Consider the following 14,922-nt stretch of genomic DNA (forward strand, 5'->3'; position numbering starts at 1 on the left):
CATTGGAAAACATTCAAGGAGTTTAAAACATTACCAGCACCTTTTCTAAAGGCAAAACAGGACTACATACCATCCAGATGAAGGACAGACAGACACACGCTATTTGACAGAACGGGTTTATATGTTCAAAATCAAATCTTTTCATATTGTGTATGTCACCCATGTCAAAAGCAATCAATCATCCAGCCTCATCTTGAGAGTAAATTACTCCATGCAAATATTATATTAAACTTTGGGGTCCTCTTTGACTCATCATATACTTCAGCCTGTAATTGCCGTTAGACCTCTCTAAACTCTTTCATTTTTAGAAGTAGTTCCTGGAAGGATCTTGTGATAAAAAAAAAAAAAATTCTGTATATTTCTGTGACCTGTCTCCTTTTAATGATCTCTTCTTAAAGGAGATGTACCTCATGATGTTTATTATTAGAGTCCAAAGAAAATCAGGTTTTTCATAAAGCACTAAGATCCTGGTCAGACTTCTGGACTCCAGCTTCTTCTTAATGCCTCTAGAGTCATTTCTCTCTTTCCTACTTCAGACTCAGTTTCCTTCAAGGTTCAACTTTCTTCACAGGAACTTCTCCTGATCTTCCTAATCCTTTGCCTTCTTCCTTGATTTCTCATGTATCTACTTATCTGTGTATAGGATATACAGTTATCCCCCCCATATTACAATTTTCCCCATCATGGTTTTGATATAGTGTGGGTCGGCATAAGAAATTAAATGGAAATTTATTGGGAGTTTTGATGAAGCCTTAGACAACATGTAAAGACCAGCAGATGACACAAAGCCTGTGACCCAATAACCCAAATTTTACAATAAAGTACTGTAAATACCCCATAAAAGAAAAAGAAAAAAAAATTCAGACTTCTTCTCTGGTACAAAGGGAGGGCCAAAAAGTTTTATGTGGATTTTCCAGATTATGGGGGCATTATGCCCCTAACCTCTACCCCCACCCCCATTCCCATGTGGAAGGGACAACTGTATTCCTTCCACAGAAAGTAAACTTTTTAAGGTCAGGGATTGTATTTTTTGTTGTTATTTTGCCTTTGTATCCCCTCTGCCTGGTATAATGCCTTTGCATGTAGTATCCTCTTAATAAATACTTGTTGGATTGAACTGGCTAGTTCCATCCTAGGTTAGTTTATACTTTGTTCAAAATACAAACCTATCTTAAAATTATTGTTCCATGTACAGGTATGGGCACTCAACTTCCTATTTCTATTTGTAGATGGAATTTCTTCAACTGAATTGTCATTGATGCTACTTTCTGGTAATAGGAAATCTGGAACCCAGAGTATCCAGGAAACGGATTTATTGAAGTGTGTACAGTTTCCAATTCCTGCTCTTGGGTAATGTGTTTCTTGCTTCCTCCCTGCACTCAATTTCATTTTCATTTCCTAGAAACACATTTTCCAAAAAAATGTAACTAGCACAGGTTTGACCAAAGTGAAGGGAAACCAGCTCTGAGCTCCCTTAAAATACACTGAGGAAATATCTGCATGAAGCACAAGGGATTTAATTTTGTAAATGGCGTAAAAACTAATTTCAAATAGATTTGTCTTTCTAGGAAATACATTGGTCTCACCCAGTCACGAAGATAACTACACATATTGTTTATTGGGAGAACAACACGGCGTAGAATAATGGGCGTCAATGGGTGGCCTAATGTGTAACGGCTAGTACCCATATTTTTTTCCAAGGGTAGAGCCCATTTATTATTTAAACCTTTGTACTCCTTTCACATAGTCGGTAACTAATAAATGCTTATTGGTTTGAAGGATGTTAGATAGAAAAGTCTATCGGGCAGAGTACAAGACTACCCACCCCTCTTGGGACTTCCTTAGTGAGTCCCCGTATTTTCACTGACTTCTTCCTTTAGACTAGACTAATATGCTCTGAAATAGACATATGGCACCCAGAGCCTCCCAATGACTTTGGAGTTCAGTGCTCGAAGAGAGAGAGAAAGGTGCCATGTTTTATGCAGTATTTCAGTGGAAGAAACCAGCAAGAGGATGGTTTACTGAAAGACGCACCATGTTCTTTCAGTTAAGTCTTCTGCATGGCACCAGGATGATTTCAATCCCATCTAATTTATGAAATCCTCCCTCTGCCACCCCTAGTCTCATAAATCCAAGATCAAGAACTGCTTGATCTGTGACGTTTTTAAAGCAAATATGTCACAGGTGATAAAAAAAAGAGAGAGAGAGGACATCTTCAAGAATAATAATAATAACACATCTCACAACAATCCCGAAAGGTAAGTGCTGTAACAATCCCCGTTTAACAGAAGAGGAAACTGAGGCAGGTAGAGGTTAAGTAACTTGCCCAGGGCCACACAGCTAGTAAGTGTCTGAGGCTGGATTTGAACTCAGGTCTTCCTGATTCCAGGTCCAGTGCTCTATCCACTGAGCCATTAGCTGCCTCTTTATTCATCAAAAACATTTTCCAAACACACACACACACACACACACACACACACACACACACACAAACAAACAATAACTTAGGAATCAAGGTGTCCCAATATGGCCATGAGGCATGAAGTCATTGAAGGACATGGCAAAGTAGTTTTTGTGGTCCAAGGTTTGATTCGACACCAAGTCTAACTAAGTTTCCCTTGGGGGGGGTTGAAAAAGTGACAGGGGAGGAGTAGGGGGAGGGGATGGAGCGGGGGGAGGGAGAAGCTTTGTCTCACTGTTGCTTGCAGGCTTCTTTCTTGTCTTTGGCTTTCTGACGTCCTGATGGACGCTTGGTGGGTGAAATAAAGGCTGCTTCGGGGCTTTCCTCGCTGTACTCAAAGAGTCCCTCCACTGGAACTGTATGGGCAAGAGCTAAGAGTAGGAAAGGGGAAATAATGAATGTAAAAGAATTAGCCAATGGCCAAGAGTGTGTTGCTATGCATCTGTCATGTATAGAAGGATGACAGACAAAATGTTTAATATTTTTTAAATTGTCTTTTGTTTGTAGTGGATGGAGCACCAGTCTTGAAGTTAGAAAGTCAACAAACATTTATTAAGTAGCTGCTATGTACCAGGCACTGTGCTAAGCACCAGAGACACAAAGAAAGGGGGGAAAAACACAGAACAAACCTCAAGGAGCTCACAGTCTAATGGGGGAAAAGATGAGAATGATAATAACTTACATTTTTTTCATTTTCAACAATCACTTCCATAAGCTTTTCCATAAGTTTTAAATTTTTCCCCCCTCCCTCCCCCTCCCTCTCTAAGACGGTGTTCAATCTGATATAGGCTCTACAAATACATTCCTATTAAACATATTTTCACACTAGTCATGCTGCAAAGAAAAATTAGAATCAATAGGAGGATCCACAAGAAAGAGGAAACAAAACAAAACAAGAAAAAAAAAGAGCAAATAGTATGCTTCAATCTGCATTCAGACTCCATAGTTCTTTCTTTGGATGTGGATAGATAACTAACAGTTATATGGTGCTTACTATGTGCCAGTCACTGGGTTAAGCACCAGGAATACAAAGAAAGGGGAGAAAAAAACAGAACAAAACTCAAGGAGCTCACAGTCTAATGGGGGAAAATGATGATAATAATAATAGTAATGATAATAGCTAACATGTATATGGTGGCAAAGTAGAGTGCCAGGCTGGAGTCAGGAAACCTCATCTTCTTGAGTTCAAATGTGATTTCAGACACTTATTAGCTATGTGATCCTGGGCAAGTCATTGAACCCTATTTGCTCAGTTTCCTCATCTGTAAAATGAGACAGAGAAAGAAATGGCAAACCACTCCAGTATCTTTGCCAAAAATACCCCAAATGGGGTCACGAAGAGTCGGATATGACTGAAATGACTAAAGAACAACATGAAGGATAAAGACTGTGGGTGATGATTAAAAAAAAATAGGAGGAAGTACAAGGATGATGATAATAGCTAACATATCGGTACAAAATTAGAAAAAAAAATTCAATTCAACGGTCACTTAAATTAATTGATCATTAAGGTCAGGTTTACCCTGGGAGAAGATAGAAATACAAAGATAAAATGAAAAATAATCCTTTTTCTGAAGGAGCTTACATCCTACTTTAGAGACACAGATTGTAAATTAGTTAAAATGTGTGCTTAGTTAAGGAGGGGGAAAAGTATTAACAACTAGGGGACTGGAAAAAGCTTCCAAGGTAGGAGGTGGCATGTGGACTGAGCCTTGAAGAAAGATTCTTAGAAGCAGAGGTGAGGAGGGCAAGCAGTCCAGGCATGGGGGACAGCCTGGGTAAAGGCAGGGAGGTGGGAGTAACTTTCTCTATTGTGGTGGTGTTTTTTTTTTAATCATCACACATACACTTTATCCTCCAGCAGAGTCAGACTATCGGTCTTCTTTTATATGGTGTCTCTCTGGTTGCCATTAAGAAGAGGAGGAGATAGGGGCAGCTAGGTGGCACAGTGGATAGAGCACCAGCCTTGAAGTCAGGAGGACTTGAGTTCAAACGCAACCTCAGACACTTGACACTTACTAGCTGTGTGACCCTGGGCAAGTCACTTAACCCCAACTGCCTCATTAAAAAAAAAAACACAACCCCCCCCTAAAAAAAACCTCAAAAAAAGAATAGGAGGGGCAGCTAGGTGGCGCAGTGGATGGAGCCCTGAAGTCAGGAAGACCTGAGCTCAAATCTGGCCTCAGACCAAACACTTAATACTTACTAGCTGTGTGACCCTGGGCAAATCACTTAATGCCAATTGCCCCCCCCCAAAAAAACCTTCAAAAAAAGAAGATGAAGAAATAATGCCCAGCTCAGGGACCAAGAGCAAATGGGCCAGTTTGACTGGAATGAAGAGTATATGAAGGGAAGTACCGGTTAAAAAGGCTAGAAACGAAGTCTGGAGCCAGATGGTGACAGGCTTGAAATGCATCACACCTAGGGCTTTACAAGAACGGAGAAGGTCCTCCGGTGTGGTACGGGAGGCCCAGTCACAGAGGGTTTTCTGAAGAGGCCAGACTGACACTTGGCAGGGAGGCCGTGGAAGGGACTGAGGCTCAGAGGAGGTTGGTGCAGCTGAGCTGGATTGTGCCAGGGTGAACATGGTAGAAAGAACATACCTTGAGAACTGACGGTAGACGCATTTACGGGTGGATCTGTCCCACTGGACTTAAATGTTGGGTCCAGCTCTTCAGCGACGTTCCGAGAAAACAGCTGCCTGAAAAAGTGTTTAATAGAACAGTGGGTGTTATCAATCTAACTTTCTAATCTACTTAATCTCATTTTCCTTCGGCTAGGACATTGATTTGAGGGTTTTTTGTCGCTGTGGTTGTTGAGATTGGATCTCCCTAACTCAGCCAGGGTGGAAGTGCGAGGGCCACTTATGGGCCCGGCCCCCCTGCTGATCGGCATGAAGCTTTAACCTCCTCTGTTTTTATGACTTTCCAAAGAAGGAAGGAAGAAAGGGAGGGAGGATGAGAGGGTGAGAGGGAGGAAAGGAAAGAAAGGAAGAAGGGTAGAAGGAAGAAGTGATGTGGGAAGGAGAAAGGGAGGAAAGGAGGAAGGAAGGGAGGGGAAAAGGAAGGAAGAGAAGGAGGGAAGGAGAGAAAGAAAGAGAGGGAGGAAAGGAAGGAGGGTGGAAGGAAAGGAGGGGGAAAGAAAGAAGGGCTTTTCTTGTTGGTTTTAAAATGAATTATTATTACAAAGGAAGGTGGTAACTTGGAGAAAATTTTTCCCTATTCAAAATACCCTCCTACCACAGGAGCAAAAAATATAATCCACTTCCTACCCCTCCAATATAGGAAAGGAGTCCATGAATCAGTCAGGAGGAGGAAATGCGAGTCTCTGGTTTGAATAAGGCCACCTACTTTGCACCGCGTCCCTCGGATCCTTGGGCTGGGAGGTCGGAGCAGTCCAGAGCTGGATCTCTAGTAAGGGGCACAACTTCGGAGTCCGGTGGTACTTGAGTCTGTCAGAGAAAAGCAAAAGATGCTTGTGATGGAATCATGGCATGGTGGAGATAGAGCATGGCCTTTGCCATCCAGAGGGAGCTGTGGGTGAGATCAAGAGTTAGTTATCTAATCCCCTCAGCCTTAGTATTCAGACTATGTGACTCTGGGTCCAGAGTGCTTTCCCACTGTTTCAGGCTACCTCCCCTCTCTGTGTCTCAATTATCCCACGTGAGACTCTCCATCTCCTAACGCCAGGAATTTTTCCCCGGCTGTCTCCCATACCTGGAATGCTCACTCTCCTCTGAGTGCTGAATTCCTGGAGAGCAGGGACTGTCTTTTACCTTTCTTTGTATTCCCAGAGCTTAGCATGGTACCTGGCACCTAGTAGGCACCAAAAAAATTTTTGTCGATTCTTTTTGCTCAACCATATATTAACGGTATCTATTTATTATAAGGCTCCCTTTCCTTTGGGGGGAGGGGGAGTGGAAGGAAGAGAAAAATCAATTCTTGTTAAATGAAAAAATGAAATTTAATTAAAAAAATATCAAATGCACCCTCATGCAAAGAATTCAATGGAAAAATAGTAGGCAGGAAGTCCACCGCTCCACCCTCCGCTGTCCAGGGGATTGCTGATGATTATGATAAAAAGCATCGAAGGAGAAATTTGTCGGTAATGTTACTGTAAATGAGCATGTAGAATCTGGAGAAGTCCTTCAGCTAAGGGCGGTCAGGGACTTAACATGAGCCAATCCCTTGCTGAGATGGGGCTGGCCAAAAAAGGAAGGTTCATGGATCTTCAGTGCTTGGGACTCATTAAAGCTCAAGTGAGTATTTCCTTCCAATGAGTAGAAAAATGTCCTTCTCTCTCTCGTCACAAGTTTAGAAACAACATGACTTGTATGATTTAACCATCTGGGGTCCGCTGCTTAGCTTGGACTAGCTCAGTCATGAAACAAACTGAAAAAAACATCCTTCCCCTCCCTCTTTCCCCCACAAATCATAGAAGTTTATCCTAACATTCCAAACTTTTATATAATCAACCCTTGAGCTGGACAGGACCTCAGGGACCATGTAATTCTATGCCCTCGTTTTATAGGTGAGGAGACTGAGGCTCAGAGAAGGAACATAACCTGCCCAAGGCCACACAGGTAGCAAGTGATCGGGCCAGCATTCAAACTCAAGTCCGGTGATTTCGAGTTCAGTGTTATCATTCCTATCATTCTTAAACTGTTGGTTTGTTGTTGGGTTTGTTTTTTTTTTTTTTTAATTTTCTTCCTCTCGCTTTAAGGAAGTGGTTTACTTCTGTATTTGATTTAGCCACAGGACTGAAAAAGCGATGCCTGAGAGAATTTTTTTCCCTAGAGATATCTAGAGATAGTTATTCCATTTTCATTTTCAAGCAGTAATGCTGCTTTTCTCACAAGGGCATACAGTATGTGTGACAGCCACATATTTGGTTAATGAGTAAAAGTTATAAGAGAAAAATAGGAACATAGGATGAGTCATCCTTCCCCAAAGAGCGTCAGTCAGCAGTCAAAGCCGATTAAAAAGCCCCCTTCTTGTTAGTTTACAAAATTAAATAATTCATTTTTATTACAGTATCGTAAAATCAGATCAGGAAGGAATCTCACATCCCAGCCCATGCCAGGAAAGAAGCTCCCTGTGGTATGCCCGACCAGTGGTCATCCAGTCTTTGTAATAACTCCAAAGTGGGAAGATTCACTACCCCATTCCACTCAAGGATAGCCCGAAGCAGTAGGAACCCCGACATGGAGCCTGTATTTGCCCCTTTGAGACTATTACTCATGGCTTCTGATAATGCACTCTGAGCTCAAGCAGAGCAAGTTGATCCCCCCCTCCCTACCACCACACTTCAGTCTATAACCTCCATTGGCTCCCTATTATTTTTAGGATCACATATAAAATTCCTCTGTTCGGCTTTTAAAGCCGTACATAAGCCGGTCCCTTCCTACTCTTTCCAATCTTCTGTGTGTGTGTGTGTGTGTGTGTGTGTGTGTGTTTTGGTTTTGTTTTTTTTTTTGGGGGGGCTAGGCAATGGGGTTAAGTGACTTGCCCAGGGTCACACAGCTAGTAAGTGTCAAATGTCTGAGGCCAGGTTTGAACTCACCTTCTTCTGAGTCCAGAGCTGGTACTCTATCCACTGCACCACCTAGCTGCCCCCCTTTCCAATCTTCTTAACTTTACTCTTCTCTACCTACTCTGTGATACAGTGACGGTGGCCACCATGCTGTTACCTGCATAGGAGATTCTACCCATTTTCACTGGCTGTCCCCCGTGCCTGGAACTCTCTCCCTCCTTGTCTCCCCCTCCCCTTCTTCGTGATTTTCCTGACTTCTGGTCTCATCTAAAGCCCCACCTTCTGCCACAAGCCTTTCCCATTCTTCCTTAATCTTAGTGCCTTTCTTCTGAGACCACTCCCATTATCTTGTAAACACCTTATCTATACATGGTTGTTTACATGTTGTCTCCCCGCAAAGATTCTGGTCTTTTGCCTTTTTCTTTCTCCCTAGGGCTTGGCATAATGCCTGGCACACAGCAGGTGCTTAATAAATGCTTGATTAATTGTCTGACCCCTTCACAGCTTGGAAGACTCATACTGGAAGACAGTTTCCAGGTTGTCCGGATACAGCCTCGTTCTTCTCTAGTCTAGGGTAAGATCCCTAGTTCATTCAAACCATCCTTAAACAGTATAAACTAGAGACCCTTCATCGTCCCAGCAGTCCTCCCCTGGATGGTCTCCAGTTTGTTAACAGCCCTTAAATTGCGATGTCCAGAGCTGAACACAGTATTCTAGATATGGTCTGTCCAGGGCTTCTTACTCCTGGAATCAGCGTCTTCTGTGGCAGCTAGGAAGTGAATAGTAGGATTTATCAAATAAGTCACTTAACCTCTTTGAGCCTCAGTATCCTCATCTGTAAAATGAAAGGATTGGAATTCATAGCCAGGTGCTTTCCAACTCTAGATCTTTGATTCTATGATCATGGAGGTACTTAGGTTGTACAGTGGAGAGAAAACTGGGCCTGGAGATAGCAAGACCCAAGTTCAAATCCAGCCTCAGACACTTACTTGCTGTACCACTCTGGGCAAGTCACTTAAACCACTGCTTGCCTCAGTTTCCCCATATGGAAAATGGGGATAATAACAGCACCTACCTCTCTGGGATGTGAGGACCACATGAGATAATATTTGTAAAGTACTTAGCACAGTGCCTGGCATATAGTAGGTACTATATAAATGTTAGCTATTATTAGCTATAATAATAATTATTATTATTATTACTCCTGGAAGAAATGTCTTTCTTAATGTAGTCTGAGGCCCCATTCAGATGTTCTGTTTGCCACCTTACTCTACTGAGTCAGAATCAACTAAAATGTGTTAAGAAAATATTTATATATCCTTTAAAATGATTAGTGTAAGTTGGAAACCCTAACTCCTTTAACTTCTTGAGTGCAGATGTGGTTGCATTTGAAATTCTGATACCCTTTTCTAGTGGAAGGTCTCACTCTCTAATGGAAACTTCTGTAGGTCTGAAGCACACCTTTACCAAAGGCCCTGGTGAGTGACTTGGGTGGGCGTCTACCCCACAGCAGAAAGGAAATAAACATTTCCACTTGTGGGTGGAGTGGTACAGATGCCACAGCCAAGGTGGGTGGGCATATTGAGGGGGCTTAAGAATCATCAACTACATTAACGAGGAATCAAAATCAGATTGAAACTGATCATTTTAATGAAGTCTCTAAAAATAGCATGACTGTTTTTGGAACCAATTTTTTTAAATGTTCTTTTTGGTATCAGCTTCAGCATCACCAGCCAGAAAAATAAAAATGAGGGAGAAATCTTTAGAAAGAAGGGAAGATTCATAGGCCAATATGATAATAAATTAGATTATATGTAATCATATAATAATAATCATTAAAAGCTAGAAGGGACCTTAGAGGTCATTGATCCAACTTCCTCATTTGACAGGTGAGGAGAGCCAGAGCTGGAGAGGTGAGTGCTTTGGCCAAGGTCACCCAGGTAGAAAGTCAAGCAGCCAGGATTTGAACCCTCATGGCCTCTGACGCCAGACGCATTGCTCTTTTCATGCAGTCTTAGCTGTCTTCTCCCAATCAAGGACTTCGTGGCTGCCCACAAATGACTAATGGACATGCACATTTCCTTTATCCTAAGTGACCAGCCCCAAACAGAATCAATAGACAATTTTTATGCTTTGGTGACTTCAGGGATAAAGACATGGGATGGGATGGCCCAGTAAAGAGACAGCAAGATTAGTAATCAGGAAGATTTGGCTTAACCAAATCATTTAATCCTTCCATTGCCCAGGACATACTGGGACCTACTGATGGAGGGAATTTCCATGCAAAGGAAATCACAAATATCTGGGTAAGCTGGGGCAACTTTTCTGGGCCTCAGTTTCCTCCTCTGCAAAATGAGGAGGTTGGTTTCTAAGGTTGCTTAGCTGTCATCTATCAGTGGATAGAACGTAGGACTTGGAGTCAGGAAGACCTGAGTTCAAATCCAGTCTCAAGACACTTACTGGATGTGTGACCATGAGCACTGCCTGCCTCAGTTTTCTTCAACTGTGAAAGAGCATCTACCTTCCAGGGTTGTTGTGAGGGTCAAATCAGATAATATTTGTAAAGCACTTACACAGTGCCTAGCACATGGTAGGCACTTAAGAAATATTTATTTAAAAATAAAATTAAGAAAAAATCTAGGCCAACCCCTCTCTTCCAACAGCTGAGAGCAGTGAGGCTTTGACTTCTTCAAGGTCACAAAATAAAAAGCAGAGCTTCTGTCTCACCTCGTCCAGCCTCTTCAAATGACCAAGAAGGCTGAGATGTTGGGCAGAGTGCTAGATCAGAACCCGGAGGGCTTGGCCTCAACCCCCACCTGGGACATTTTCTATCTGAGCCTTTTGCCTCATCTGTAAAATGGGGATAAACATACTTCTCAGCCTCACTGCTAGGAGGCTCAAATGCAGAACGTTTCAAGCTCCTTGCAAATTGTCTCTTGTTGTTCAGTCACGTCTGACTCTTTGTGACCCCATTTGGAATTTTCTTGGCAAAGATACTGGAGTGGTTTGCCATTTCCTTCTCCAGCTCATTTTATTGATGGGAAAACTGAGGCAAATAGGGTTAAGAGACTTGCCCAGGGTCATACTAAGTATAGTGGCCGAGGCCAGATTTGAATTCGGGTCCTCCTCATTCCAGGGCTGGCGCTCTATCTACTGCACCACCTAGCTACCCTGATTTTTAATGCTCATCTTTATGTACTCTGAATTCCAATCAAATTGGCCTATCTGTGGTTCCCTGCACATGAGTCTCTTTCCTGTCTCCAAACTTTCGCAAAGGAAAATCCCTATGTCTGGAATGCACCCAGTACCTCACCTGGACCTTCTTTGCTCCCTTCACACTTCAAATGCCATTCCCAAGGAAACCCATCCTAATCTCCCACAGCAGAGAGGGCCCTATTCCAAGAATTAGTTCCATACCGACTCTGAGGATATTTCATATTATATTTTCTATGCAGGTGTTGTTTTCCATCAGTGGGATGCCCTTGAGGTCAAAGCCCTCCTGTCACCCACCCTGGCACCACAACAGGCCCTTAACCAACTGAGTGAAAGTACAAAAGGACACAACTTGGCAGAGAGGAAAGAACCCTTCATTTGGCTTCCAAAGCCTTTCTGCCCTCGTCCCTTCCCAACCTTCCAGTCTTCTTACACCTCCTACCCTCTCTATACTCTGCCATCTGGTGCCACTGGTCTCCTTTCTCGTCCTTGTAAAGGACGCTCCATCTCCCGATGGGGAACATTCTCACTGACTGCCCCTCTCCCATACCTAGAACCCTCTCTCTCCTCCTCTGCCTCCGGGCTTCCTTGGCTCCCCTCAAGCCCCAGCCAGAGCCCCACCTGTACCAGAAGCCTTTCCTATACCCCTTTAAACTTAGTGCCTTCAGCACAAATCTCTTAAAGTTAGGGATTTTGTTTTTGTTGTCTTAAAGCCTAACGTGATAGGTGCTTAATAAATGATAAACTGATTTAATTCAAAAATAAACTAAACTAAACTTAATTCCTTCCCTCCGAGACGAGTTCCAGTTTATCCTGTATATATCTGGTATGTACATAGTTGTGCACGCATGGCTTCTGCCATTGGACTTGGAGATTCTGGCGATCAGGGACCGTTTTCTGCCTTTCTTCGTTATCCCCAATGCTTAGCAAAATACCTGGCACATAGTAGGTCGTTAACAAATGCTTGTCGACTTGACTTCATCTATTGGTTTGGGTTTCCTTGGGCAGACACCAGGGATTTGGGAGAAGACTGAAGGTAACGAAAGAAAAACAGTGCTCCCCACCTGCTTGCTCCTGTTCTGCCTTTGTTCGGAGAAGCTGGCGCTTCTGTTTCTGCTTTCCCTTCTTAGTTCCCATTCCCGCACCTCTCTCTGATGACACTTCAGCTCTTCATCTTGCATGTACCTGGCAATCTCCTGAAAAAGGAAAGAGGTTAGGGGCATCAGAGATGTTGTTGAGTCATTTCAGTCATGTCCAACACTCTGTGACCCCATTTTGGGTTTTATTGGCTAAGATGCTGGAGTGGTTTGCCATTTCCTTCTCCGGCTCATTTTACAGATGAGGAAACAGAGCTAAGTGATTTGCCCAGGGTCACACAGCTAGTAAGTGTCTGAGGCCAGATTTGAATTCAGGTCCTTTTGACTCCGGGCCTGGCACTCTATGCACTATGCCACTTAACGGCCCTAAAAAAGGAACCTCAGATGTCACCTATTCCAAACTCTTCACTTGACAGACAAGGAAACTGAAGTGAATGGATACTACAGATGCTACTGAAGAGGAAATGAAATGATTTCCTCAAGGTCACAGAGCTGAGCTTCAAACCCAGATCCTCTCACTCTAAGCATTCTTTCCACCAAACCATGTTATCTATATACTTTTTCTTCCAGCTTGGAAGATAACGCCAGAGCTGTTGACCATCTGACTTAGAAATATACATTAAGATTTTCTGAAGCATAGATAGGGCAAAATTAATATACCTCATTGTGTTAAACAATTTCAGTGTTTTCTTTGTGTTTCCCTTTCTACCAGTATTTAGTTCAGACATATGGTGCCATTGCTTTAGAGAGCTCTCAGTGTAGAAACTCCCTCCACTGACGCAGATCAGCAATTTGGCTGTAATTTATAGTCTCGGACTTACTTGGCTGGGTTACTGAGAAGTTAAATCATAATGAAGATTAGATCTGGCCCTGCTCAGTTCACTAATAGAATCCCTTTTCTTTTCTCTCCTTGTTTTGAATTGAATTTTAAATCGAATCTCCAGGTACATTTTGTTTTGACCCAATTTCTTAGACAGATCTAAGATTTTTTTTAATTAATTAATTAATTTTTACTTTTCAACATTCACTTCCACACTATTTTGAGTTCCAAATTTTCTCCCCATCTGGTCCCTCCCCCCCTCCCCACGGATCTATGATCTTACTATTCCCTCTTGATGTAAATTCCTCCCTTTCCATCCTGTCCCACTGTTTTCCTCCTGCCACAGAGGGCCCCACTCAACATGGTGGAGGCTTTTACTTGGAAGTATCCTGGAAAGTATTTGTTGGGTCTTCTTCTCAATGATGCAATAGATACTTCCCAACAAAGAGGCAAAGAGATACCTTTATGAAGTACATTGGATGAAAAGAAATGGGTTGTTCAATTACATTCAACAAGCACATATTAAGCTCCTCTTATGCACTAGATTCTGGGTATATGAAAACAAAAAGGACAGCAGTCCTTTGCCCTCAGAGAGTTTCCATTCTACCAATGCCTTTGCACTGGTCTTCCTTTGTGCCTGGAATGCACTCCCTCTTCACCTGCCCCTTATAGAATCCCTGTCTTCCAGACCCAGCTTAAGCACCATATATATTCTACATGGAGCCTTTTCTGATCCCCTCCCCCCAATTTCTAGCACCATCTCCTTGAACAGCCCAGGAATAGCCTGAACTACAAAATGGGGATAATAATAGCACCTATCTCCCAGGGGTGTTGTGAAGATCAAATGAGATAGTATTTGTAAAAAGTTTAGCACAATGCCAGGCACTATGTAAATGCTAGCTATCATTATTGTTGTTATTGTTATTGCTATGACCTTGACTCTTCTTAGGTTGAAGATGGCTCATTCATCCCACTTGAACCAACATTGGCAAATTGAGGTGGCCCCCCCCAGGACGGTTGCCATGCAACTACTATTCTAACTCCTTCTGGATGACCATTACCATCAATACTGTGTCTCACAGAGTCCTTTTCATCAGTGTACTTTTCAAGAATAAATCAGTACTAATACTCAATCTTAACTAAAACATTTACTGAAAATGCAAAGCAAATATGTATAATATGGCAATAATATCACATGGCATTCTACCAATATACTTCAATTATACTCTCCCATCAAAGCACACAGAGGCCATTCAAAGAGTGGACACCCACCTAAAGTCCCGAGGTTAGTAAAAAACATATGTGCAAGGAACACAGGTGGCCAGGGCAACTCAACTCTTGCAGACTTCAGTGTCCTTTATCTCAGGACTTTCCATAGAAGTTCTCTGATAAGCATATGTTCTGTGTTGAAGAGATACTTCCACTGCTAAGCCTAGCTGATCCATTCTGTGTTTGACTAACACCTTAATGGACATAATTTCTCAGTCAGCCTGGTTGATCTGATGATTCTCTGCTTCCAAACTGAGGATCAGCTCTGCCCAGCTGGACATGCTTTTCAGTAGCAACTGTGCTATCTGTCACTTCCAGTTTCAGGCTTAGCTGATGCCTTCTGGTAAAGTAATGACCTTTATCCTAGAGTTAGCAAAACTATCTACAATTCTGCTCTTTTGCAAGATTCTTCTCATTTCTTAGCACAATGCCTGGCACACAGTAGGCACTTACTAATAACTTTCTCTTCTATTCCCCATATTTCTTTCCTTTCCTTTCCTTTCCTTTCCTTTCCTTTCCTTTCCTTTCCT

The 14,922-nt window shown here is 42.5% G+C and overlaps 1 protein-coding gene across 1 annotated transcript in view; it reads right to left on the bottom strand.

Moving 5' to 3' along the window:
• Positions 1-843: 843 nt before the first annotated feature.
• LOC114029430 (coiled-coil domain-containing protein 50-like) overlaps positions 844-14,922 on the bottom strand; it is a 57,763-nt gene continuing 43,684 nt past the window's right edge. Inside the window, exons 9-12 of the mRNA XM_027843863.1 lie at positions 12,271-12,402; positions 5,812-5,912; positions 5,065-5,162; positions 844-2,832 (exon numbers count right to left, since the gene is read on the bottom strand). Coding sequence (XP_027699664.1) covers positions 2,693-2,832; positions 5,065-5,162; positions 5,812-5,912; positions 12,271-12,402 — 471 coding nt within the window. The 3' untranslated portion in view covers positions 844-2,692. The remainder of the gene's footprint in view (positions 2,833-5,064; positions 5,163-5,811; positions 5,913-12,270; positions 12,403-14,922) is intronic.

This window comes from Vombatus ursinus, unplaced genomic scaffold, assembly GCF_900497805.2.
Source record: "Vombatus ursinus unplaced genomic scaffold, bare-nosed wombat genome assembly UNPS02014932.1, whole genome shotgun sequence".
NCBI lineage: Eukaryota > Metazoa > Chordata > Mammalia > Diprotodontia > Vombatidae > Vombatus > Vombatus ursinus.